This window comes from Scaptodrosophila lebanonensis, unplaced genomic scaffold, assembly GCF_003285725.1.
Source record: "Scaptodrosophila lebanonensis strain 11010-0011.00,11010-0021.00 unplaced genomic scaffold, SlebRS2 tig00000101-arrow-pilon, whole genome shotgun sequence".
Classification (NCBI taxonomy): domain Eukaryota; kingdom Metazoa; phylum Arthropoda; class Insecta; order Diptera; family Drosophilidae; genus Scaptodrosophila; species Scaptodrosophila lebanonensis.
The window spans coordinates 2508435-2535952 of record NW_022060569.1 but is presented as its reverse complement, the minus strand read 5'-3'; the positions used below and the strand labels follow the sequence as shown (position 1 = coordinate 2535952).

Sequence of the window (27518 nt, the reverse complement as noted above, 5' to 3'; positions counted from 1 at the left end):
AAATAAACAAACTCGATCTGCCTAGGGCTTTTAGGAACCTTGATACCAATTTTGGTTATCCTAGCTCTTGTACTTACTGAGATCCTTGCGCTCATACAGACAGACGGACAGACAGACGGACATGGCTATATCGACTCGTCTTGTCATCCTGATCAAAAATATTTATACTTTGTGGGGTCTGCCACTTCTCTTTCTGCCTGTTACATACATTCGCACAAAACTAGTATACCCTTTCACCATTTGGGTACAGGGTATAACAAAAAAAGTGTAAATCGTTTCATGCGAAGCACCCTTTAACGAAGTTTCTTATGAATGTCTGCATTCGATACATACGGTTGAATTCGCCGATCAAGATATTTTTCAACTCAGTGTACCAACTAACAAAAGCCGAATTCAAATGCACCGCGCTGCTACTTTCGTAACTTTTCTTCGAATTTGTACATAAATTTGAACGTTTTGCTCAATCGGTTTGTTTTCTGCATTTCTTCTTATACCCTATATCCAAAGGGTGAGTGGGTATACTAGTTTAGTGGAATGTAGCACACAAGCGGAATCGATATAGCCATGTCCGTTCGTTCGTCTGTCTGTCTGTGTGAACGCAAGGATCTCGAAAGTATAAGAGCTAGAATGACCAAACTTGGTATCCAGGTTCCCCTGAGTACTAGGCAGGTCAAGTTTATTTTTTTATTCTGATTCACCCACCCCTGCGTATCAGCTCTTAATTTTAACAAGTTCAGCCCCCAAATTTGAATTGTTTATTATATTTTTTTAATTCAATGATGGATTTGTGTTATGATTATATAATATAGGAATGTGCTTTACGGCTTCACACAATAACAGCCGACTGAGATGAGAGATATCTGGGATGCCAAAAACTGCAACAACTGAGAGGAAGCTCTCGGCACGTTGGGTGTCTATACATTAGCAGTTGCCGTGGCAGATGTGAATTTCGCTTTGAACTGCTTAAGCACCCTCCTTATTCTCCAGACCTGCAACATTCGGAGAAGGTGTTCAGACGCACAGACAGACACACAGACAAAGATCGACTCGTCTTGTCATGCTGATCAAGAATATATGTACTTTGTAGGGTCTGCCATGTCTCCTTCTGTCTGTTACATTTTAACCTCCCGAAAACCTAAAGTTAACAAATGAAGAAGCCAAAGTCGGGTGTGTGTACTCTGTACATACAGTTCTTGACAACTAAATGGAAACTAATAGTAAACTCTTGCATTTGTGACATTTACCAACCCTTACTTAACGGTACACTTTATAAAATTAAATTTTAAGCCGAGTTGTTCGAATTTTGCGTGCCACCTAATTGAAAACAATTTAGATTTTCGATTTCTATTTTTCGCAATAAACTCGCACCATAGCAATTGTTCCACTTAAAGAAGGATTGCGTTGAACTTCGAAATTCACGGAAAGCAAGATTGTGTAAATTCGTACAATGAATCCTCTAGGGGATCTATAGATATCGACTTCCCCCATATGGGGGTTTTCCCGATTTTCCATTCGTATAATCGCCTATATCTCGGAGTCTATAAGGCCTAGGAACACAAAATTTTAGGTCCAAGATGCCTTATGTGAATACGCAGAAAATGTGTATCTTGGAATTTACCTCCCTCTCCCCTCTCCCCCGCAAATCGCGGTAGTCTCGAACTCTCGTAACACTTGGATTATGTAAGTGATTATGTGTCCGTATGCCAAGTTTCACTATGATAGACCGATTTAACAAGAAGTTATAGCCATAAATATAATTGCTGCCCAAGCGCTGCCCACAGCTGTTGTTGATGTTGGAGCTTTGGTTGACTGCAAACATGCTTACACAGACACGAATAGACGCGCATAGACATTCATACACTCACATAGACGCAATTGCTATGTAAATGTGCAATTATAAACCCTTTACGTGAGTTCGAATACCGAGAGAGGGAAGCATCTCCGACCCCATAAAGTATATATATTCCTTATCAGCGAGACTAGACGAATCGATCTAGGCATGTCCGTCGCCCGTCCGTCCATCTGTCTGGATGAACGCAATGATCTCAGAAACTATTAAAGCTGGAAATAAAGTTGGCATCAAGATTCTCCTGTGGCCGAGAAAGGACGAGTTTATTTTATTTTTTGGAATCTTGCCCCCCTTCCCAATACAGAATTTCAATGTCAATATCGTCCACATTTCAAAAGCTACCTCAAGCAAACTTTGCACACATTTTTATATAATTATCTACTTTTGTTTCAAATTTCATCTAAATCGGTTAATTCTAAGAAAATTTATTAGCGAAACAATTTCACTCCGGTACTACGCCCTCAAGCTGCAGCATCAAGTTCCCTCTTGTTCTTCCTTTTGCTTCTGCTAGAGGCGCATATTCCTCAGTGTCGGAAGTTTACCTAGGTACAGGGTATTTCACTGTCGGGCTTGCTCGACCATACACATAACGCATCTTTGGTGTCTCTACCTCTTATAGTCTCTGAGATCCAGGTGTTCATACGGACAGACGGACATACAGACAGACAGGGCTAGATCGACTCGTCTCGTCATGCTGATCAAGAATATATATACTTTGTGGGGTCCGCCACACCTCCTTCTGCCTGTTACATTTTCAGCTCCCGCAAACCTAATATACTCTTGTACATTTTATGTACAGAGTATAAATAGAAAGATTTGTATGAAATATATTCATGTTTGCGTTTCCAACAATTTCTTATGAATGAAAAGTGCACTGCGAGGTTGCCTTCTGAGTTCCAAAATAACAATTCACATGTTAGTGAGTGAGACTTCAGGTAACGGGATGTGAAATGCAGCATTGGATTGATGAGGTATCTCAGTTAAGTTTGTCTTTTATTTGGTACCTGATGAGAAGAGGCATTTAGGTTGTTTACCATTATCCTTGCTATACATCTCGCGATGTTTATAGTGCTATTATTTTCATTATTGCTATATTGTGTTATTTTTTGTGTTACATTGATTTTTATGCAGTAGCGCATGCATTCTTTTGCTTTGCATTTGATTTATTTTTGCTGTTTTTGTTGCCCCGTTCAACATTGCGGAGAAATACGAGCCCTGCGGTCTCCTGACTTTGTCTTGGTTATTTTGTTTGTTTTATTTTGACGTCGTGTAAATTTTACCAACATCGATTGCTCAGATGCGCCTCCTTTGGTAATTTTTGGAAATGCTCAAAAGTAGGAAAATGGCTTTCGCTGATCCGAATGAAGCATTACCATACAACACTTCGGTGGTGGCTATCATCAGAACGGTTAATGAAGAACCTATTTATGCCAAATTATATCCATATCCTATGGGGGTTGCCCTCAACAACGAAATTCAGGACCTGCTTAAAAATGGTATAATACAAAATTCAATCTCCCCTTATAATAACCCATTATGGGTAGTAGATAAGAAAGGCACTGACGAGGCAGGGAATCGAACCATGCGATTGGTGATAGATTTTCGGAAGCTAAACGAGAGAACAGTGCCCGATAAGTACCCCATGCTAAATACCTCCATGATATTGGGGAACCTGGACAAGGCAAGGTTTTTTTCAACGCTAGACCTCAAGTCTGGCTACCATCAGATCATGCTCGCAGTACGGGGGGAAGTATGAATTTCGGCGGCTGCCCTTCGGCCCAAAGAATGCGGCTAGTATTTTTCAGAGAACAATTTTGTGAGAGCAAATCGGCAAATTCTGATATGTCTACGTTGACGACGTCATCATCTTCTGAGAGGATGAAAACTCTCACATTAAGCACGTGGATTGTGTTCTGAAGAGCGAATGCGAATATGAGGGTGTCAGCGCAAAAGTCCTGCTTTTTAAAACTTTCTGTGTTTAATAGTCACCAGTAACGGTGCAACAACTGACCCGGCGATTCCGAGCTAACAGCAGAATTAGCAGTTCTTAGTATAATCTTGTCGTACCAACCCGAAAAATTGGTCGTCGACGTTGACGTGCCTGATAGTTGTGATCTAGCTGATCCTCAGTTCCATAGGCCGCTATGCATAGATCTGCTGCTTGGGGCAGATGCCCTTTTGGATCTACTAAGAGAAGGACAGGTAAAGGGAACAAATGAGTCACCGGTGATGCAAGCTAAAGCTCTTGGATGGATTGTAGCAGGGTGGTGTCACTCTGTGAATTCATCTGATCTATCGTCTACAGCACTTGTAAGCCAAATCCGTGCTCATTCACCAAACCAAGATGTCAGTCCTTTCTATTCACTTATTCGCAAATTCTGGGAGTTGGAAGAGAATCCAAAATTATCAAGTCATAACTTGTACACCCCAAAGCATTTGCTTTGATTGCTTTGATCACCAGTCTTGCCTCGGGTAGGCTCAGTGTTGGATTGCCATTCAAGTCGAGCCCACGTTGTCTCGGTGGTTCGTATGAGACAGCGTTGCAACGTTTTCTGGCCTTAGAAAGGCGAATGGCTAAGCAGCCCGGCACTGAATCAATGTACATTCCTTTCCTGAAACACATTTCAATGGGTCACATGAGCCCAGTTGTCAACATTGTCCCAAGAGAGCCGCATTATTTTATATCTTATCAATGCGTGCCACGACCGCAAAACACTTCAGCAAAATTACGAGTCGTCTTCGACGCGTCATGTAAGACGTCGTCACAAATGTCCCTAAACGACATCTTTATGGTGGGTCCTCCGATACAGCCATGACTGTATTCGACTTTGTTGCGATTTCGACACTTTATAAAATTAATTTTTTAGCCGAGTTGTTCGAATTTTGCGTACCACCTAATTGAAAACAATTTAGATTTTCGCTGTAATTTAAAATTTTATGCAGTATTTTTCCAAAACTTAAGTAAGTTTTTGTTGTTTTTTGTGTTAGAATACATTTCAATTAAATTCAAAAGAATGGTATGACATATTAGGCTATTGAAACTCAGCTATGTTGGAAAATTGTTTTTAATGCTTTCAACCATTACCGAAAAACTCGCACCATAGCAAATGTTCCACTTAAAGAAAGATCGCGTCAAACTTCGAAACCCACGGAAAGCAAGATTGTGCAAATTCATAAAATGAATCCTCTAGAGGATCTGTAGACATCCAGCCTGAATTGTGGTATTAAAACGATGCAACAATATCTGGAGGAACTGACGTTGTTTATTTGGTGGAGACTGGGGTCTATCGACGAAGCCGACGATGCTAAAAACCATGTTAGAATGCTCAATAATTGGAACTGATGGACTAATGATTGACCGACTTTTTATTGATGGTAAAAAAATACAAAAAGGGAAGTCAAAAAGTAGAAAAACCTAATCCTAATCATTTCGATTATAATTATAATGCCTACGGATTTCGACTAAAATTTCCCCCAAAAAAAAAAAGAAAAAACAGTGAAAACAAATTATTTAACACGTTGTCCGTTAAAAAGTGCGATATCATGCAATCCCGTTTTGTTAAAAGAAGAAGCAATACGAGAAATTCTTTCAACACGCTGAATCAGTTGCAGGATCAACATTTAAAAATACTGAAGCGTTATGTGATTAAAAATACTGGCTCCAACTGTAGTTTATTAGATTGAATTTAAATTTATTCATTTAAGGCATTGTAATTTCAAGCTGAGTACTAGGCTTAGCCTGTAAATAAGTCTGATATTTAGTATGGCGTTATTTGACAGACGGCAATACTTAACGTTAAGGTAAACTCGAAATGCCAACTGGGTTCATCAAGAGTAATTATTGGTTTACTTTATTGATTGCTTCTATATACAATATATAATTATTATTATTTTTTTTTTTAGGTTTTGTGTCTCTCGCCAACTTATGAACTGGCAATCCAAACCGGAGAGGTTGCAGCCCGCATGGGCCAGTTTTGTCCTGACATCAAATTAAGATTTGCTGTTCGAGGAGAGGAAGGTACTTGAAAAAATAAAACAAGCGCAAATAAATAAGTTATTAGAAAATCCGCCACATGAATATCTTTGAGCTGCTTAAGTCTAAGTGGCATGTATTGGAACCTTTTACGTTTTTCATTTATACAGAGGATCAAATCTATGAGTCATGGTTATTGGAACGGATGGGACCGTAATGTTCGTACCTATTAAATAAATTAAAGAATATTTGGACACAATAACACCAACTATCGAAAATTTGTTTTCTTTTTATACCCTGTACCCAAACGGTAAAAGGGTATACTAGTTTTTTGCAAATGTATATAAGACACAGAAGGAGGGTCTGCCACGCACCCAATAAAGTATATGTATTATTGATCACTAGGACAGGACGAGTGGATATAGCCATGTCCGTCCGTATGAACGCAAGGATCTTAGAAAGTATAGGAGTAGAATATTATGATTCTGTATGCCAAGTTTCATTACCATAGGTTTATTGTGGAGAATGTTATAGCCATAAATATACTCTCCGCCAAAGCTCTGTCTGCAGCTGTTTTTGTTGTTACTGCCTCGACTTATTCCTGTACAGCATACATACCAGAGAACTGCAACGAGTATGTTCGACCACCCTTGCTGAAAGTTCAATCAAATCAGATCATTGTTTGGCTGCAAACGAGCTCGAACGAGTTGAGTACTCTCAGCATTTTTCTTATGATCGAATTTGCATGAGCAATCTTTCTATTTTTACGAACAAGCACCGGACTTGATTGGTTTGCTTCCGAGCACACCAGTCTCGGTCACTTTGCTTATAGCGGTCGGCTCGCACGAGTACCGGCCTTGATTGGTTTGCTTTTAAACAGTTCAGACTCGGTCACTTCGTTTAAGATGACTGGGTCCTGATCGAAACAAACCAGACTTTGCAGAAAAAGCGTTTGATCGAACGAGTATAGTGCCGTTATTGCTCGAGTATTGTTTGGGTATTGCGCGAGCTATACTTGGGTATTACTGGAGTATTGCGCTGGTTTTACCCGAGTATGTCTCGAGTATTGCGCGGGTTTTACCCGAGTATGACCGTATAAAAAATGCATGTATGTACATATTTATGTATTTGTGCGTGCATGTGTTGTTTGCAATTATGCGCAAACATATGTATACAAGGTATGTTCCAAAGTAAACAGGACGTTTTAAAAAAAAACAAGAGAGAACGCTACAGTCGAGCAAGCCCGACAGTGTAATACCATGTACCCAGGTAAACTTGCGTCACTGAGTTATATGCGCCCATAGCAGCAGCAAAAAGAGGAAGAAGAGGAGCGAACTTGTTGCTGCAGTTTGGGGGGTTGTACTGGCGAGAATTTGTTTTGCTAATAACTTTTCTTAAAATTGACCGAATTGAATAAAATTTTGAACAACAATAGACAATTATATATAAATTATGTGTGCAAAGTTTGGTTTAGGTAGCATTTGAAATGTGGACGCTATTGACGAAATTCTGTAGCGGGGGAAGGGGGGGAAAATTAAAAAAAATAAAATAAACTCGTCCTTACTCGGACCTAGGAGAATCTGGATGCCAACTTTGGTTATTCCAGCTTTTATAGTTTCTGAGATCCTTGCATTCATCCAGACGGACGGACAGACGGACAGACGGACGGACAGACGGACGGACAGACGGACGGACATGTCTAGATCGATTTCTCTCGTCATGCTGATCAAGAATATATATACTTTATGGGGTCGGAGATGCTTCCTTCTGTATGTTACATACTTTGCACAAACCTAATATACCCTTTTTACCCTACGGGTACAGGGTATAAAAAAACCAAATGTTTTTTTCGGCAAAATCAATTTATTTTATTCAAAATAGTCTCCTATTGCTTCAATACAGCTTTTTGCACGATCAAAAGCATCTCGAACGAGTGTTTTAACTCGTTGGCCAGTATGGCCGCCAGTATGCCGGTGCAAGCCTTTTGAATGGCCTCTACGTCTGCATAACGCTTTCCTTTCATGGGCAAATGCATTTTTCCGAAAAGGTAGAAATCGCACGGTGCCATATCAGGTGAATACGGCGAGTGGTTAATGGTTAAAATGTGATTTTTGGTCAAATAATCGGTCACAAGCGTCGATCGATTCTGAGCAATTTTTGGTCGTCAGTCAATTTGTGCGGAACAAACCGTGCACACACCTTTCGTAAGCCCAAATGTTCGGTCAAAATGCGATAAATCGATGTTTTGGAGATGTTCAATTCCATTTCTATCAATTTCAATGATTTCGGCTGATTTTTGATGAATTCACGCACAGTTTCGACGGAATTTTCGGTGATCACGAATTTTGATTGGCCCACAATCCTCACGACCACTTTGAAAACGTTGAAACCACTCGTGCACTCTGCTACGGGATAGGCAATCATCGCCATAAACTTGTTCCATCAATTGAAACGTTTCGGTAAAAGTTTTACCAATTTTAAAACAAAATACACAAATAACACAAACATACTGACACTTAAAACGCAATAACTTCACTTCCAATCGATGAAATGTCATGAAATTTTCACTGGACAATCGATAAAGATAGCAGATTCTAACGCACCAGTTGACGTATAGATAGCGCTACCAGGGGGCGCTAGATTCAAAAAGTCCTGTTTACTTTGGAACGCACCTTGTATGTATGTACGTATTTTAAATAAAGAGGTGCAGAATGAAAACTAAACATATAGTATGTATACATATATTTATTTTTATATTATGATATTTAGCATGATTTTATTTCTTAAAAAAGGAACTGAAATTTAAAATAAAAACAAATTAATATTATTTAAAGTAGCATAACTTTTTTTAGTTTAAATAAAAAGGAAGGTATATCTTTTCGCTATTGTTAAGGTGCTAATCTGAATGCACAGCATCAATGCTTTGATTAAACAGTAAAAAAAAAATATCTTTTCGCTAATAGTTTTGTTGGCTTCTTTAATTTATATGCATTTACATACTTGTATACGAAGTTACTATTGAACTAATAGCCGAAAAAACGTGCAGCCGCCGATATCAGTGGTTATTTCGGTCATGCGAGCATGATTGTAAATACGACGTTCGATCATTTCTTGCACGCAGGCAAAAAGTTTCGCTCATTGACGCTCATTCTGAGTATTTGCAGTTGTGAGTTGAACTGATTGGTTGGTTAGCGTTCGTTCACAACCGGTCATTGCTTGCATTCATGCAAGAAGTTTCGGTCACAACCGCTCACTTCTGAGTTTTTGCAGTTTTGATTCGAACTGAGTGTTCGTTGAGGGCTCGTTCGCAACCAGTCATTGCTTGTCACTATATCCAAATAAAATAATCATTCCGAGTATTGGTAAATACTCGAGTATGACCGAAAATGTAGTACTCGTTGTAGTTCTCTGATATATAAACACGCATAGACACGATGATTTAAATGTATGCTGTTGAAATTTTGCTTTGCAAAACTTTAGAACCACTTAAAAAATTTCGATTGCTTAAAAACGACTGACTGTAGGGTACAACAATGTTCTGTGTTAAAGACAAAATATTGAAGAAATAACGGTATTTGGTTTAAATTTTTAGTGTAAAATTTTAAGAAATAGGGGAAAAACGGTTTTTTGCTGTTTCATGGCTATAGAACCACTTGCCTAAATTTTCAATATTGAAACGAATAATAATTTGTAATGTATTTAAATGGCTTAAATTTATTATTATTGTCTCAAAAATGAGACTCTTCATACTTTTAAGAAGCGTTTTGAGCAAATTTGGTTCCAATTGCTCCCATTCTCTTATTATTGCCCTTTTCAATTCATGAACATTGTCGAATTGTCTTTGATCCTTATAGATCCTTCGGACAAGTATTCCCCAAATATTCTCGATCGGATTAAGGTCTGGGGAACAAGTCGGCCAATCCATAACGTCTATAGATTTTTCAGAAAACCAAGACATGGTTTCTCGGCTTACATGGATTCTGGCATTATCCTGTTGAAATGTCGTATGTTTTTTCCGGTTTTGCCTAATAAAAGGCAATAGGCTCATTTTTAGGACATTAATGCAGTCCCCGCACTTCATTTTCGATGATACGAATTGGTATTCCAAGCAACCTAAAGTAGAAAATGCTGCCCAAGTCATTACACTTCCTCCTCCAAAGTTTCGCTTGGAAAACACCAACGGCTCCTTCCTTAAATCGCGCCAGTATCCTCGAAAACCGCTTGGACCATCAAGGTTCCACTTTTTTCATCAGAAAAAATCACCTTAAGCCGTTAATGTTTTTAAAAACTTCAAATAATAAAGATATGTTTTTTCTTACAGATTCCCAGTTTTTGGCCCTATATTCTTTGCAAATTCCAGCCTAGCCTGATTATGACGTTTCAATAGTCTCGGGGCGGCTTTCATTTTAGCGTATGTAATAATTTCGCTCCGTTTTAAAACCCTGGAAATAGTCGATCGGTGAACGGGAACGTCAACATGCTTTTGAAGGTCCGCCAAACACGTGGTTGAGTTACTCACAGCCCTTAAAATTCTACGTTCTTCGTCTTGGTTAATTTTTTTTTCCTTCCCCCAGAATTTCTAGACCCATAGCCTTCCGGATGTTTCAAAAATTCCGGTATTACATGGTGGCTTCGAGCGAGTATTCTGGCAATTTCACAAATGCCCCAATTTTGCTCTTTATATGCCAATATTTGCAATTTTTCAAAATTTTGTAATATTTTCCCACGCGGCATATTTATTATTCTCTCCATGTCCAACTCTACTTGAATCAACAACTGAGTATCACTGACTAAAACCAGTAAAAATTGCATATAACGTAAGTGGTTCTATATTAATGCAACAACAAAAAACCGTTTTTCCCCTATTTCTTACAATGTTATTTTGTCTTTAACACATTTTCACAGAACATTGTTGTACCCTACAGTCAGTCGTTCTTAAGCAATCGTAATTTTTTAAGTGGTTCTATAGTTTTGCAACGCACCTTACATAAGCATATCTTCACTTTTGCATGTATGTATTTATGTATTGAATATTTTTTATTTAATTTTAATTAATTAATTTGATTTTTTTTTAATATTTCTTTTGTTTAATTTCCTTTTTTGTGGAGAGTACAGGGTATTTTACTATCGGGCTTTCTCGACTGTAGCGTTCTCTCGTGTTGTTCTTGATTTTTATACTCTGTACATGATATGTACAAGAGTACAAGTATATTCGGTTTGCGCGAGCTGAAAAATGTAACAGGCAGAAGGATGCGTGGCAGATTCCACAAACTATATATATTCTTGATCAGCATGACAAAACGAGTCGATCTAGCCCTGTCTGTATGTCTGTCCGTATGAACATCTGGATCTCAGAGACTATAAGAGATAGAGACACAAAATTAGCCACAAAGCTTCTTATTTTTCTTCCCATAGTAGTTTTTCAAATCAATACTGGGTCTGTGCTATTATCAATTTTAATAGTGTCTTAAACTAAAACTATTTCAAGCAGACCTATAATACAAGTATTATATTGTATTATTATATTGTATTTCTTAAGGGACTTAGGCACTCAATAACTAAAATTTTCTGTCGTCACTCAACATGGCTCAGTAAAACGGACAAATTTACCGTAGAATACTCCTATCCAAAATCTCTTCCTAATAGCAAAAATACTGTGTTCTTTTTCTGCTGTTATACTATAACAAACAACTATCCAAATTACTTTTACTTTTTATTATTATTTCAAAAATAGCTTACAATAATTTTTCATTTGCTGTCAATCGCAAGGACTCGGATTGCAATTACACAATCTACTATTCTCGGTGACACTGAAAGTTAGACCAACTTCTGCAGTTCTATAAATAATGTCATACAAGCTTCGACGGTCAGTCGTAGGGTTTATATTTACGTGTATACTTATAAAAATACTAATTATATTAATCATTTTAAATTACACAGTTGATCGCAACTCACAGATACCGGACCATATTCTGATTGGAACTCCTGGTAAAATGTTGGATTGGGGCTTAAAATTTAGATTATTTGATATGAAAAAAATAACAGTTTTTGTATTGGATGAAGCTGATGTAATGATTGCTACCCAAGGCCACCACGACCAGTGTATTCGAATTCACAAGTGAGTATCCTTAGAAATATTGTCGCGCATTGACAGGTGTTGTCCCGCATTGAAAAATCGAATAAAATAGTCCCAAAAAACCTGAAACACGTCCCGCATGTCCGGCATTACCAACATGACATTTAAAATACATAATTTAAAATAGAGTACGAGATAGAAAACCATTGTTCTTATCTACTGCATCTCCTCCTGCTCTCCTGTTTGACAAAACAGCGGTGAATTGAGGTGCTTAATAATCTAAGAGAAAAAGGGATACCAATGCAAAATTGCCTATCTATCATCCAGTACCTTCTCTGTTTTTATTTTCATTGATAATTGCTTTGTGGACAAACGTCACTAAAAGTGGACACATGTCTTTTAAAATATAATATTGGCAGTTGCGGACAATTTAATGACATTATAAATAACAAGAGAGAACGCTAAGCAAGCTCGACAGTGAAATACCCTGTACCCGGACTAACTTCCGGCAATGAGCTTATGCGTCCCTAGCAGAAGAACACTTGATGCTGCAGTTTGCAGATGTAGTACTGGAGTAAAATTGTTTCAAATTGACAGATTTTCATAAAATTTGAAAAAAATATATATTTATGTATATATAAATTATCTTTGCAAATATGGTTTATGTTCTTACTAGCAGGTATTGCCCGTCTTAATCCGGCTCAATATAATGATTCCAATTGTATTTATTTTGTGTGTGCATAACCTACCCATATGTTTTCACCTTATAAGTAAGTTACCAGTAGGAAGGCATTTAAGGTATTTAAATGAACATTTTCTGTTCTTGACAAAAAATTGTTCAGTAGTCCGTTACATTTTTGTTCTTGCCAAACTATTTCGTTAAACGAACATGACCACTATAACTAATATTTTTTAAAGCTCGTTTTCCCCCCTTTGGAGCTATAATTTTCCAAAAGCCTTTCTTAGTGTGCTCCTACACTATGATGGATACTATGAAAGGATACTTGAGTCCAAATTTCATCTTCTACCGTTTGGGCTGTGCGTTGATCACCAACGTTTTAAGATAGACTATGTGCAAAAATGGGGAATAATTATAAGGGTATATCCTAATTTTAAATTCACATTTGAGTCTTTTCGTTCCATATTGAGTCAATACGGTCACGCACAAACTCGGAATATGAAACACGGCACTCGTGTCAATGCCGTGCAGCGATGAGCCACGATCAAAAAGCACTGACAATTCTCATCTCAATTTGCTAGAGTAAAACTTTCGATATTTGAAGCCACCGATACCATCAAAATATCGAAGTTTGAATGCAATAAGCAGAATATTTAAATAATAAAATCTAATTATTTATTGAGATCGATAAGAACAAATCATATACATACATACATCTGCCCGCAATGCGAAACAGAATATGCGTAGCTCCGTTATTCGGTTTCTGCTTTACTATCGCTTACGCAGTCGTTGCCTAGCGACGGTAACTGTAAACTTTTGGCGTTTTGCCTTTGCAATTAACATTAAATGGTCAAAACGAAAGAAGATGTGCGAGCCAACAACTTGAAGTTGTGGTTGTTGTTTTGTATGTACATGCTACATACATATACAGGCATACATACATATGCTTGTACATATGTATGTATGCATGGGCACACATAGACACGACTGTTGCTTGTTGTATGTATGTGTGAGTGTGTGTATGGGATGTCCCCAACTATTTGATATTTGATATATGTACATATGGCAAGTAAAAAACATATTGCTATATTTTAATCGTTGAATGCCAATTTGTTGATATAGTTATGTTGATAACATTACCCAAATTTGAAATCGATCGGACAAAATTTATAACACAAACTATTCATTTGAAAAAGTGATTGTATTGATGTACATATGTACATACTATACATACAGACGTATGTACATATGTATGTACGTATGTAATACATATGGTGCTGGTGTAATTCATAATGCGAAATTCTTTCTAAGGGGAGCAATGTCCCCCCTGCCCAACCTGCGTACGCCCTTGTAGTCCGTTGTCCTAAAAACCCCTTATGCCAAATGTACTAAACAAAGAAAAAATACCATAAAAATGTTTATGTTATAATGTTAATAATTTTTAATTAATTAACATTTCTTGCCCTGTCAGTGCAAGACGAATGTACTTTTATACATATGTATGTATGTATGTACATACATGTGTACAAATGAACATTCACACAGCGTCTCACATTTTGCTTTGGCTACTTCAACCGTTTGCACGAACAGCTGCTTGTATGTATGTTTGTGTATGTATGTGTGTATGTATACTTAGTTGTCCCCAACTGTTTGATATTTTGTATTGTTTGTTCTGCCTGCCCATTTGTAAAATGCATGTGTTAAAAATCGTTAAATGCAAAGTTGTAATTTTAGCTACGTAGATTATATTACCCAAATTTGAAATCGATCGGACAAAATTTATAACACAAACTTTTCATTTGAAAAAATGCATAAATATTAAAACCCCAATAATTCAAGCTCCAACACAAATTTCGAAAAACTGAGTATGCAGTTTTGTTTGTATTCTTTTATAGATTATAAAAACCAAATTTAAAGTTGATCGATTCAGAAATGCAGAATTTTTAAACAAACTTTGGAGCTCGAATTTCCAAAAACCCTTCTAAGTCGCATCTACACCATGATAGGATACTTGAGCCCAAATTTCAGTTTCCTAGCTTTTACCGTTTGGGCTGTGGGGTGTTGATTGTGTTTCATTTTTTCCACGGAAAACCCCCCCTTTTTCATGCCCCAGGAAAAATGTTGAAAAACCAAGTATGCAGGTTTTCTTGTATTCTTTTTGAGAGTATACAAACTAAGTTTGAAGTTAATCGGATAAAAATTGTAGATTTTTCATACAAACGATGGAGCTCGTTTTCCCCCCTTTGGAGCTCGAATTTTCCGAAACCCCTTCTTAGTGCTCACTTTCACTATAAGAGGGATCTTTTGTCCAAATTTCAGCTTCCTAGCTCTTATCGTTTGGGCTGTGCGTTGATTGCCAATCAGTCAGTCAATCAGTCAGTCAGTCAGTCAGGACAAACTGTTTTATATATATAGAGATTTGGTTAATGTACGCTCAACCGTTTCCAGACGGACGGACATACTTTGATCGATTTCTCTCGTCGTGCTGATTAAGAATATATACACCATATGGGGTCGGAGATGCTTCCTTTGCGCAAACCTAATATATAGTTTTTACCTTACAGTAAAAAAATCCAGTACTGGTGAAAAAGTATCACTCGTGTGAAAAATATGATTTTAAAAATAAAGAAACATAAACAAATTGAATAATTATTTTAAGAGTTTAATATTTACATACATATGTAACTGTACATATGACTCATCGAAAATAACACCACCTTAAATTGTCCCGCATTGGCTTTTGAAAAAGTTGGCCGCCCTACTCTAACTCCCGTATGTGGCCGAGACAATTATTAAAGGCGCGTTGTTTTTCGTTTGCAATCTTATTTTATTCTCCCGCTCTTTCTTTCAGTGTGACCTTACAATCATATATCGATCATACCAGCGCTTTGACATTAAATATGCTAGACATTTCGCTAAAACTTAATACTAAAACATCAATGTCACTTATACTATTTATATACTTAATACTACAACTCGGCCATTCTGACCAGGATGCTCCTGCACCCATTATTTAACTTAAACGTTTTCAAATTTGTATTTTAATTTAATTATTTATTTTTGTATAATATTAATAGCATTATTCTCTTCTCTCCTCTTCTCGAGTTTTCTCTAATTCTCTTTTTGGTCAACTCCTCTAACTTATCCTTCAACACGTCTGATACGTCCCCCTTCTTTAAAACGCCAAACAGCATTCTGCTCGGGTGTTGATTAATCGTCTTTGAATAGTGTTGTTGAGTGTAAACTGAACTGTTTGTACGACTGTGTCCCAATGTACGTTTTTATCAGGATTCACCAACTTGGCAATCATCGGTCCCAACCCTCTGTTAACTCTCTCAACTTGTCCATTTGCCTGTGGTGAACCTGTAGCTACCTTCACGTGTTTAACGCCGTTCTGCTCAAAGAAGTTTTCAAAATCATTTGACGTAAAGGCGCTACCCCGATCGGAGACTATACAGCTTGGCATTCTGAAATAATCCTGCAGTGATTGAACAACTTCTTTAGTACTCGTCGTTTTTGTGGCATAAAGTCTAACGAACTTCGTGAAAGCGTCTTTTATTACTAGAATGTACTTATTTGCTCTCCCTTTATAGACTGGTCCAAAGTGGTCAATATGCATTACTTCAAAAGGCACTGACTGTTTCGGAATATTATGTAGGAATCCTTTTTTCATGCCCGAAAACGCGATGCACTTATGGCAATTTTGTACGTGAACATTTGCTTTTGTTCTCATGTTCGGAAACCAGTAACTTTGTGATCGCATCTGTCATTTTATCAATCCCTACATGGCCAAGCTCATTGTGATATTTATAAAAAACATGATTTTCCATTTCTTCCGGAACATAAAATAATATGGTTTTTTCAACTTCTCGTCCCTATTTTGACAAATCAAATTCTTTTCAAATGTGCTTGCGTCAATTGTTAAAATATTTGCGTTTCTACTCAATGCGTCAACGTGCTGAATCCTTTTTCCCGCCCTGTGCTCTAACTTGTACTCATAATTTTCTAATTCAAGTGCCCACCTAGCTATTCTTGGATTCAGGTCCTTCTTGTTTAAAGTCATTGGTTAAAGCATTATAATCAATTACTATTTTGAAATATATACCCTGCAAGTAAATTCTAAAACGTTGAAGTGCATATATTATTGCCAGTGTTTCTAGCTCGAAACTATGATACTTCGCTTCCGCTTTTGTTGTCCGCTTCGAAAAATAAAACACCGGGTGCATTCGTCCGTCACTTTTCTTCTGCATTAGTATTGACCCGAAACCTAAGGCACTTGCATCGCAATGTAACTCTGTTTTGATCACCTGGTCTGTACAGGGCTAATATTGGTGCCTCTGCCAGCTTTTGTGGAAAAATCTTTTACAGATTTCCTGAAAAACGAACATAATCCTAAAAAGCTCTGCACATCATTGGTACAGGAAAATCTTTTACCGCCTTTACCCCTTTGTCGTCTGGCTTTATTCCCTCTTCTGATATCGTATATCCTAAGTATTCTACTTCCGTCAGCAAAAATTCACATTTGTCTAATCGGAGACTTAATTTGTTTGCTACCAGCCTTCTAAATACCTCCTCTAGTACCTCCATATGGCTATCGCTACCACTTGTCGCTATCATTATATCATCCATGTAAACTATGACTTTATCTGTCCTGATTAAATCTGCAAACACTTTTTTTACAAACCTTTGAAACGGCATTCGCAACCACGACAACCGCCTGGGGGAAAATGGAATGGTTTCTCTCTTTCAAAGTTAAGTTTCATTTCACATTTGGTAACATTGGCCTTTCTGCATTTTTATATAATTTCTTAAACATGACTTCCAGTTTTCCCTTAAGTTTATGACAGCATTGCGTCCTCTCTATCAAATTATCGTCTTCATCTAAACACGGGTATTGCCCTAGTAATAAATTAAAGTTATCCTCTTTTGTTTTTCCTGCAACTTTGTTGCTATTTTCATTACTGCACTGATCGCTTTCCTGTATCTTCCAAGGTACTCTATTTACATTACAATTTGTCGCTTTCCCGTTTGTTTTGTACATACTGTGTGTGTCTTCATTTTCCGTACAATCCTTGTCAAAGCTTTCCATTTCTACCCCTTTTTTTATAGCCTGTACCCAAAGGGTGAAAGACTAGTTTTGTGCGAATGTATGTAACACACAGAAGAAGGCGTGCCAGACCCCATGTATATATATTCTTGATCAGGATGACAAGACTAGTCGATATAGCCATGTCCGTCTGTTCGTCCGTCCGTCTGTCTGTATGAGCGCAACGATCTCAGCAACTATAATAGCTAGGATAACCAAACCTGACATTCAGGTTCCCCTAAGCCCTAGGCAGATCGAGTTTGTGTTTTTTTTCTGATACGTCTTCTATGTATATATTAAATACATTTTCTTAATTAATTTAAATTAATTCAATTTTTTTTAATAATTAAATTTAAAAAAAATTTTTTTATTTTGGTTTTTTTGGTGGAGAGTACAGGCTATTTTACTGTCGGGCTTGCTCGACTGTAGCGTTCTATCTTGTTTATATTCTGTTTTTCTAAATTATCATTAATTTCACCTAAATTTATAAACCTGCCCTCCATTCTCATGCCATTCAGCTCTCAGTTTTGTAAACTTTCACTTTCCAACCATTTCATTTCTAGACCATCGTTCTCCTTGTGAACACACTCTTTTTATACTCTGTACATGAAATGTACAGGAGTATATTAGGTTTGCGGGAGCTGAAAAATGTAACACGTAGAAGGAGGCGTGGCAGACCCCACAAAGTATATATATTCTTGATCAGCATGACGAGACGAGTCGATCTAGCCCTGTCTGTCTGTATGTCCGTCCGTCCGTATGAACCACTGGATCTCAGAGACTATAAGAGATAAAGACACCAAATTTTGCACAAAGATGCCTTATGTGTGTATTCTATACGAGTTTGTTTTATATTTTTGATTTTCCCCCCACTTCCCCCTATGGGGGTTTTCCCGATTTTTCATTCTTATAGTCGCCTATATCTCGAAGACTATAAGACCTAGGAACCCCAAATTTTATTCCAAGATGCCTTATGTGAATACGCAGAAAATGTGTATTTTGGAATTTCCCTCCCTCCCCCCATTCGACCGCAAGTCTCAACTCCCGTAATTCTTGGAATTTCGAACTCATTTTGCAAATACCCCCAGTTAGTTATTATGTGTCCGTATGCCAAGTTTCACTTTGGTAGACCGATTTAACAAGAAGTTATAGTCATAAATATATTCGATGCTCAAGCGCTGCCCGCAGCTGTTGTTGATGTTGCTGTTTGGTTGACTGCGCATAGGCATTCATACACTCACATAGACGCAATTGCTTGGTATATGTGCAATTATACACCCTTTACGTAAGTTCGAATACCGAGAGATCAAATTTTTTTTTTTAATTTTCTTAATATTTTTTTATTCTATTATTATTGTAAACATATGTAAAGAGTATTTCAAAGTCGGGACACCCGACTTTAGCTTTTTTACTTGTTTCAAACCGTGTTATATCAAAGTCGTGTAAAAAATACCGTGTAAAAAAAAATTAGGTATATATGGTTTCACGACTTTATTCCATTTAGCACGATTCGTTTTGCATATGATCAATGTCTATTTTACACGGTTTTATTTTTACATGCCTTTTTAAGGAACCAATCTACCTTGTAAAAACAAAATTAGGTGTATAAAAGTTTAATTTTCAAACCGTATTAAATCAAAACCGCGTAAAAATACCTAATAACTGAATTAGGTGTATACGCTTTTACCCTTTGGGTACAGGGTATAAATTCATATTACGTCGAATAATGCTTTGGGCCACCAAAAGAGTGAATTTTCAGGTACCTAATTAAGTGGAGCGAAGTGTATATGATTTGAATGGTATCTACTGATAGCTAAAAGAAAAATAAGTAAATAATGATTTTGAAAGAAAATTAGATAGTACTGCCAAGACCATAGAGGACTATTGATTTTGTTGTAGACATATTAAGTCCTTTGTTATCTTAAAGAGTCATTCAATGAATAATTGTTTTTTCTGAGTATTGGACTACTAGAGTATGTACATACTATATTGATTTCTACTTCTATTTTTACAGAATGTTGAATCAACAATGTCAAATGCTATTCTTCTCTGCCACTTACGATAAGGAAGTGATGGACTTCGCCCGTTTAATAGTTTCAGAGCCTACGATAATTAGGTAAGAAATTATTTTGGCGATATAGTTATAACACTATAATCTATAATGCATGATCAAGTCTTTGTTTAGGTGTATTGCTTTGCTTTAGAGCTTCATCGTTTTTGATTTTAACCCCACTTCCCCCCTTTGGAGAATTTTCGGAAACGCTGTTCGTATAATCACCTATATCTCGGAGACTATAAGTGCTGAAGACACAAAATTTTCAGTCCAAGATGCCTTTTATGAATACGCAGAAAGAGTGTATTTTGGAATTTCCCTCCCTTCCCCCTTTGCAACGCAATTACAAATTTTCTAAAACTCCCGTAATTCATAGAATTTTTCACGAACAAATTGGCAAATAATTCCAATTAGTGATGATGACTCCACATAATAGGTTTCATTCTGATGGGCCGATTTTTTGAATACGGCGAGTGGTTAATGGTTAAAATGTGATTTTTGGTAAAAATAATCGGTCACAAGCGTCGATCGTCTGAGCAATTTTTGGTCGTCAGTCAATTTGTGCGGAACAAACCGTGCACATACCTTTCGTAAGCCCAAATGTTCGGTCAAAATGCGATAAATCGATGTTTTGGAGATGTTCAATTCCATTTCCATCAATTTCAATGATGATTTCGGCTGATTTTTGATGAATTCACGAACAGTTTCGATGGAATTTTCGGTGATCACGAATTTATATTGGCCCACATGTTGATCGTCATTTATGTCCTCACGACCACTTTGAAAACGTTGAAACCACTCGTGCACTCTGCTACGGGATAGGCAATCATCGCCATAAACTTGTTCCATCAATTGAAACGTTTCGAAAAAGTTTTACCAATTTTAAAACAAAATTTAATGTTGGCTCTTTGTTCGAACCTCATTTTCGCACCGATCTTTTTTTTCATCACTGAGATAAACGTCAAAGTGAGAAGTCGTGTTTTTATTGTGCGCTCCGTAAAAATATTTTATATTTCATTTCTTAATATAAACGCGTCTAGTGCGTCTTCAAAAAATCCAGATACCTAGTTCAAGTTTTCACTCGCTCATAACTGCAATAGTTCGTTGTTGTTGTCGCCATAGCGGTCCCACCAGCCCCACATAAACCAAAGTGGCAGCTAACGCCACCGAAGCTTCTACCAAAAGGAAACCTCAATCCTAGTGGAGTCCCATCAGCGAAGCAGGCAAAGGTGTCAAATGTGTCTCCTAAGGCACAGCTAGATAGCTCGAGCGATGGTAGAGCAAGCTCGTCCGGCATGGAGCCAAGGGAGATAAAACGCAAAGCCACTAATAGCAAATTCAATAATGCTAACAGATTCGCTGCGCTCTCCGATGGAAGCAATGGAGAAGGAGAAAAAGACGACGAATCCGATAAGTTTCAGGACGCCCCTACTGCCCCAGAGAGGATAATCAAGCCACCACCGATTTTCATTCCTGATGTCGGCGACATCAAGGAATTCATAACGGACGTTGATCTGGCCATTGGAAAAGTGAACTTTGACTATAAGGCTGGCAGAGACGGTCGCGTCAGGGTCAATCTTGTTGATAAGGAGAGCTTCTCAAAGCTTAAAAGCTACCTCAATACGAACGACATCAGTTACCAGACTTTCCAGGCTAAGGATGAGCGTGCCTATAGGATAGTTGTCAAAGGGCTGCATCACTCCACTGACATAGATGACATTAAGGAAGCCTTAGCAGAACATGGACACACGGTTCGAGGCCGTGAGATCAAAAACGCTGTCAGCCGTAGCATCTATGTCTATGTTCTTCGTGAACTTGGAACCCGCCAGCAACAACAAGGACGCCTTTGGTATAAAACGGCTATGTAGGTGTGTTGTCACGATTGAACCACCACTGAAATCCAAGGATATCATGCAGTGCTATCGATGCCAAGGCTTCGGGCACTCTCAAAAATACTGCCGGCTTCCACCTAAATGCGTTAAGTGCGGCGAAGACCACAGCTCTATCGAGTGCACCAAATCCAAAGAGATTCCCGCCTGTTGCGCCCACTGTAAGGGCAATCATGCAGCCTCCTATAAAGGCTGTAAGGTGTTTCAGAAGGCCAAGCAGCTCCATTCACCGAAACCAAGGCCCTTGTTACCGACCTCAAGCCGCGTGACTTCCACAGTTGTTCCTGGCATTAGTTTCGTCAGTACGCTACGTGGATCCCAACAACCCCCGCATCAGTCTGATACCACTCCCTCTGCCCCGAATGCAATAAACTGCAGAATGGACCGTCTGGAAGCCATGATGGTTTATTGCTGGAGGTGACTTTAACGCTGTAGTAGTATAAGTATGAGTATAGGCATGTAAGCATGTGTGATATCGAATGTTATATGATATCGAGTGATTGTGAATACCAAAGGACAGTATTAAACAGATTGGCAAACAGAGCGGACGTGTTTTACTTGTGGTGCAAACCCCACCACAATTTCAGAAGTGGGATACAACTCATTAAAACCTATAAAATTTCTGTCCAAAGTGTGCAAATTTATTTAAAGCAAATTGAGGAAAGTCTAAATCATTATGAATGATATTTCAATAAGCGACTACAGTGATGAACAATCGCGTAATTGGGCTCGCGCTCTTAAACTTAAAACTAGCGGCACAAAGGCGGAGTTAGCACTTCGCATAAATGAAGTTTCGTCGCAACTGCGGGGATCGTGCCCAGACCTACATTCAAGTGTCCAAGTTGATCCAGATGCAGTGCGATAGCGAAAACACGAGTCGAACGCCGCTGCGCCAGCTACGAAGGAATGCCGCCGAATCGGCGCCAACAGTAAACGATTCGCGCGAAAACCCAAACGAGTGCGAACGAGATAGCGATGATGCCACCGACGTTGGTGTGTGTGTGCCACAGAACGTACAGTTCGAAAGAAACAACAATAATGATCGCGAACATTCCACGACAGACGCTAACGGCCAAGCTGACAACATAACAACCGTTGCAGCGCTGTACAAAAAAATTGACCTTCTAGAAAAGGAAAACGAAGCATTGAAAAAGCAACAACGTGAAAAAACCGATGACTCAATATCAAATTGTCTTATGTTCAACGTACTTGCCGATGCAGTGAAAGAGTATGATGGGAACGACGCACCAGATGCTTGGATTAAGCAGGTCAGAAATGTCGCAAACATTTTTAGGCTCAACGATGGACTGCTACGTGCAGTCATACTCTGCAAGTTAAAGGGAAGAGCATACGAATGGTTACATGCTGGTGACAACACTAGTGTTTCGGTGGACCAACTTCTTCAAAATATAAGAGACACGTTTGGAGTTAAAGAAAGCAAAAGTGCTTTGCGCCGCAAGTTCGAGCAACGGGAGTGGCTACCTGCCGAGAGTTTTAACAGCTACTTTAGCAGCAAAGTCTCACTTTCCAAAGGCTTCCATATCGATGAAGATGAAATGGTCGAGCACGTCATTGCTGGTATACCAAGTGAACAACTGCGGATGCAAGCAGATCTCCAAGGAATCACGACCACGACCCAACTGATGCGTACTTTTAGTGGTGCAAGCCTACCCAAACGATCGGCAACTCAAGATGCAGCGCGTCCAACTCAGTGGGTGAGTGAACGCATTGAAGAACGCCAACCACAGCACACTACTTTTCGACCCACAACGTCAAAGCAAGCAGTTCGCCAAACAAGCAGATCACCAATACGTCAGGCAGTGCGTACCGTACAGCGCCCTCTTGCGCCAACTTCTGGAAGCATTTTTGGCTACCCAACAGAGCGCGCCACTGATCGAGAAGAAAACAACCAAGTGCGCTGCTACAATTGCAACTCTCGTGGCCACATGGCCGCAGAATGCCGAAAACCCAAACGTGACTACGGTGCATGCTATGGTTGTGGCAGTGTGCTACACAAGGTCGTTGAGTGCCCCAACAGGAAGGAACGGTCCAAAAGTAATAAGAGTCTAAATGAAGACGTAAGATACTTTAAAATTTACATATTAAACCGTCCTAAAATATCATTTTCTTCAGCATGCAATGGATACTGGCAGCCCGATAAGTTTTTTGAAGCGCTCTTTTCTGCCCTCTGAAATTACATTTGAAGTCGAAAATAATAGTAATGAAAACTATATTGGAATAAATAAAAGCAAATTAAACGTCCTTGGGAAAGTTGATTGTTTCGTCATTTTAAATGGTGAACACGTGCAATTCAAACTACTTATCGTGGCTGATGGTACCATGAATTACAATGTTGTGTTAGGCCGAGATTTTCTAAGTGCAAGCAATATTGAACTAAGATGCAAAAATAATTGTTTAGGTGGTAAATTGATAGATATCGAAATTGAAAATGATATTTTTAAAATTGATTTAACTAATGACTGCCAAGAGCCAGAATACAATGTTGATGACAGAGTCGGTATAGAAAACATTAAGCGATTTGAAAGCCTAATTACAAATTGTTATATAAAGCCCAACAGACCTGAAACACCTGTTATAAAGTGCGAAATGAAATTAAATTTTAGCGAAATTAAACCGTTCCATTGCCCTCCAAGACGATTAGCATTTACAGAAAAGAATAAACTCCAAGAACTGATCGATGAGTATATAAGCAAAAAGTATATTAGGCCAAGTGAATCCGAATTTGTTTCTCCAATAGTTTTAGTTAAAAAAAGAGACCGGGGATATAAGAATGTGTGTAGACTATAGAACATTAAACAAGGTTACACTAAAGGATAACTATCCTATTCCACTGATCGACGACTTGATAGATAGGTTGGAAGATAAACATATATTTACCAAATTGGATTTGAAAAATGGGTTTTTTCATGTTTTCATGCACGATGAATCTGTAAAATATACATCGTTTATAACGCCATTAGGGCAGTTTGAATTTTTACGAATGCCGTTTGGTTTAAAAAACGCCCCGTCAGTTTTTCAAAGATATGTCCACAAAGTTTTTCAAGACATGATTAAAAATGATGAGGTAATAATATATTTAGACGATATAATGATAGCGACCGACAGTATAGAAGATCATTTTCGAATCTTAACAAAAGTATTCAAAAGGTTGGTGGATATTAGATTGGAACTAAGACTAGACAAGTGTGAGTTTTTAAAATCGGTCGTAAATTATTTAGGTTATGTTATAAGTGGAGATGGCATCAGACCAGATGAAAAAGGCTTACAAGGTGTACGCGATTTTCCAGTACCTAAGAAGGTACATGAAGTTGAAAGTTTCCTAGGACTGTGCTCCTACTTTCGAAGATTTGTGAAAGATTTTTCTACTTTAGCGAAGCCTTTACATGACCTAACTAAAAAAGACAAAAAGTTCGAGTTTGCAGAAAAACAGTTGGAAATTTTTAATATCCTCAAAAGCAAATTGTTGGCAGACCCAGTGCTAGCTTTGTATAGTCACACGGATCTGACGCAGTTGCATTGCGATGCCAGCTCTTTGGGCTTCGGTGCTATTTTAATGCAAAAGAAAAAAGATGGTAGATTGCACCCGGTATTTTACTATTTTACAAACGAACGACCGACGCCGAGTCAAGATACCATAGTTATTAACTGGAAACGCTAGCGATTATATATGCATTAGAAAGGTTTCGTATATATTTGTTCGGCCTAAAGTTTAAGATAGTGACAGACTGTCACGCACTTACTTTGACGCTAAGTAAGAAAACCATAAATGATAATATTGCGAGGTGGGCATTAATTTTGCAAAATTACGACTATGTTTTGGAACATAGACCAGGCAACCGCATGAAGCATGCAGACGCGTTGAGCAGATGTACAAATATACTAACAATTGATACAAATACGTTCGAGGAGAATTTAATAATAATATGCCAAGGAAAAGACGAAACACTAAAAAAATTGATAGAAGACCTACAAGCGAGGGAGCATAAACACTATGAAATGCGCAATGGTGTGATTTATAGAAAGAGAAGTGACAAATCCGTAGTATTTTGTGTGCCTAAGGATATGGAAGATCATGTACTATATAAGTACCACGATGAGATGGGGCATATAGGAATAGACAAAATGACAGATGTAATTTCCAAAAGTTACTGGTTTCCCAACATTAGGTCTAAAGCGAATGTTCATGTAAAAAATTGTTTAAAATGTATAGCGTATTCCCACAAACATGGAAAGGAAGAAGGGCTTCTTCATAATGTTCCCAAGGGCTGTTTACCTTTCGAGGTTATACATATTGACTACTATGGCCCCGTAGATGCTGGTAGATCTAAAAAACACATTCTTGTAGTAATCGACGCGTTTACCAAATTTGTCCGACTTTATGCTACAAAGACTACGAGTACAAAAGAAGTTATAATTGCTCTGAAAGACTACTTTAGGGCCTATAGTCGACCAAAGAGTGTTATATCTGATCGTGGCAGCTGCTTTACTTCAGGTGATTTCGGAAAGTTCATGGAAGAACACGATATTAAACACATAAAGATAGCAACAGGGTCTCCACAAGCCAACGGACAAGTCGAAAGAGTGAACCGAAACTTAGGTCCAATGATAGCCAAACTAGTAGACCCTAATAGAGGACTACATTGGGACGTAGTCATTGAAACGGTAGAATATGCCCTGAACAATACTTTACAACGAAGTGTTCAACAATATCCTAGTAAAATGCTTTTCGGAGTTTCTCAAAAAGGTAAAGTTAAAAGAAAATTTTTTGGAACTTAATGAAAGTACAGAAGAGTGTAACATAGAAAAAATAAGAAAGGCAGCGCAAAAGAGTCAAGAAAAGTCTCAGATATACAACAAAAATTATACTGATAACAAGCGTAGAATAGCAACAAAATATAAAGTCGGGGATTATGTTGTTGTGAAAAATTTTGATTCAACTTCAGGTGTTTCAAGAAAGCTTATTCCAAAATTTAAAGGGCCCTACCAGATTACGAAAATTTTAGAAAATGATAGGTACGTTTTGAAGGATGTGGAAGGGTTTCAACAATCACGAGTGCCTTATAACGGTGTTTGGGCAGTAGGGAATATAAAACCGTGGCTCGATAAAAGACAAATTTGAATGAAGTAATTAATAAATAAACTAATTGTAAGTTAATAAATCAAAATTGTAAAATAAAATTTAAATTAATTGTAAAATAATGTAAATTTAAACGTAATCGTATATATATATATATATATATATATATATATATGTATATATTTATAAAAAAAAAAAAAAGTCAAAAGATCAGGAGATCTTTACCGGTCAGGATGGCCGAGTTGTAGTAGTATAAGTATGAGTATAGGCATGTAAGCATGTGTGATATCGAATGATCGAATGTTATATGATATCGAGTGATTGTGAATACCAAAGGACAGTATTAAACAGATTGGCAAACAGAGCGGACGTGTTTTACTTGTGGTGCAAACCCCACCACAACGCCAAACACATATGGTGGGGTTCACGCACTATCAACCCCAAAGGCAGAGCCCTCTATAAGTATATAACTGATTCCAGACTCGACTGCCATTCTACCGGTGACCCTACTTACTGGCCCACTGACAGCGGCAAGATTCCCGACGTGCTGGATATTGCGGTGTCTAAAGGGATCGCAAGGCATAAGTTCGTCACCAGCAACGTGTTAGAGCTGTGTTCTGACCACTGCGCTGTCAAGCTCCTGGTAAACATACCAGCCAGCACCAATTCGGCAAGGAGCAGATTGTTTAGGCGTAACACCAATATCGATCGCTATCAGCACTGGCTGCAGAGCAATTTGGACCCAATGGTTGAGATTGCAACTGGAGACGACTTGGATGAAGTTGTAGAACATGTCAACGTTCAAATCCACAACG

General features: G+C 38.1%; 1 protein-coding gene across 2 annotated transcripts in view; it reads left to right on the top strand.

The window, feature by feature from the left end:
* The window catches only part of LOC115628124 (DEAD-box helicase Dbp80-like), an 89339-nt gene that overhangs the window by 42022 nt on the left and 19799 nt on the right, over nucleotides 1-27518 (top strand). For both annotated transcript variants that reach the window (XM_030524101.1, XM_030524100.1), the window contains 3 exons: nucleotides 5753-5867; nucleotides 11763-11940; nucleotides 19678-19779. In XM_030524101.1, coding sequence (XP_030379961.1) covers nucleotides 5753-5867; nucleotides 11763-11940; nucleotides 19678-19779 — 395 coding nt within the window. The remainder of the gene's footprint in view (nucleotides 1-5752; nucleotides 5868-11762; nucleotides 11941-19677; nucleotides 19780-27518) is intronic.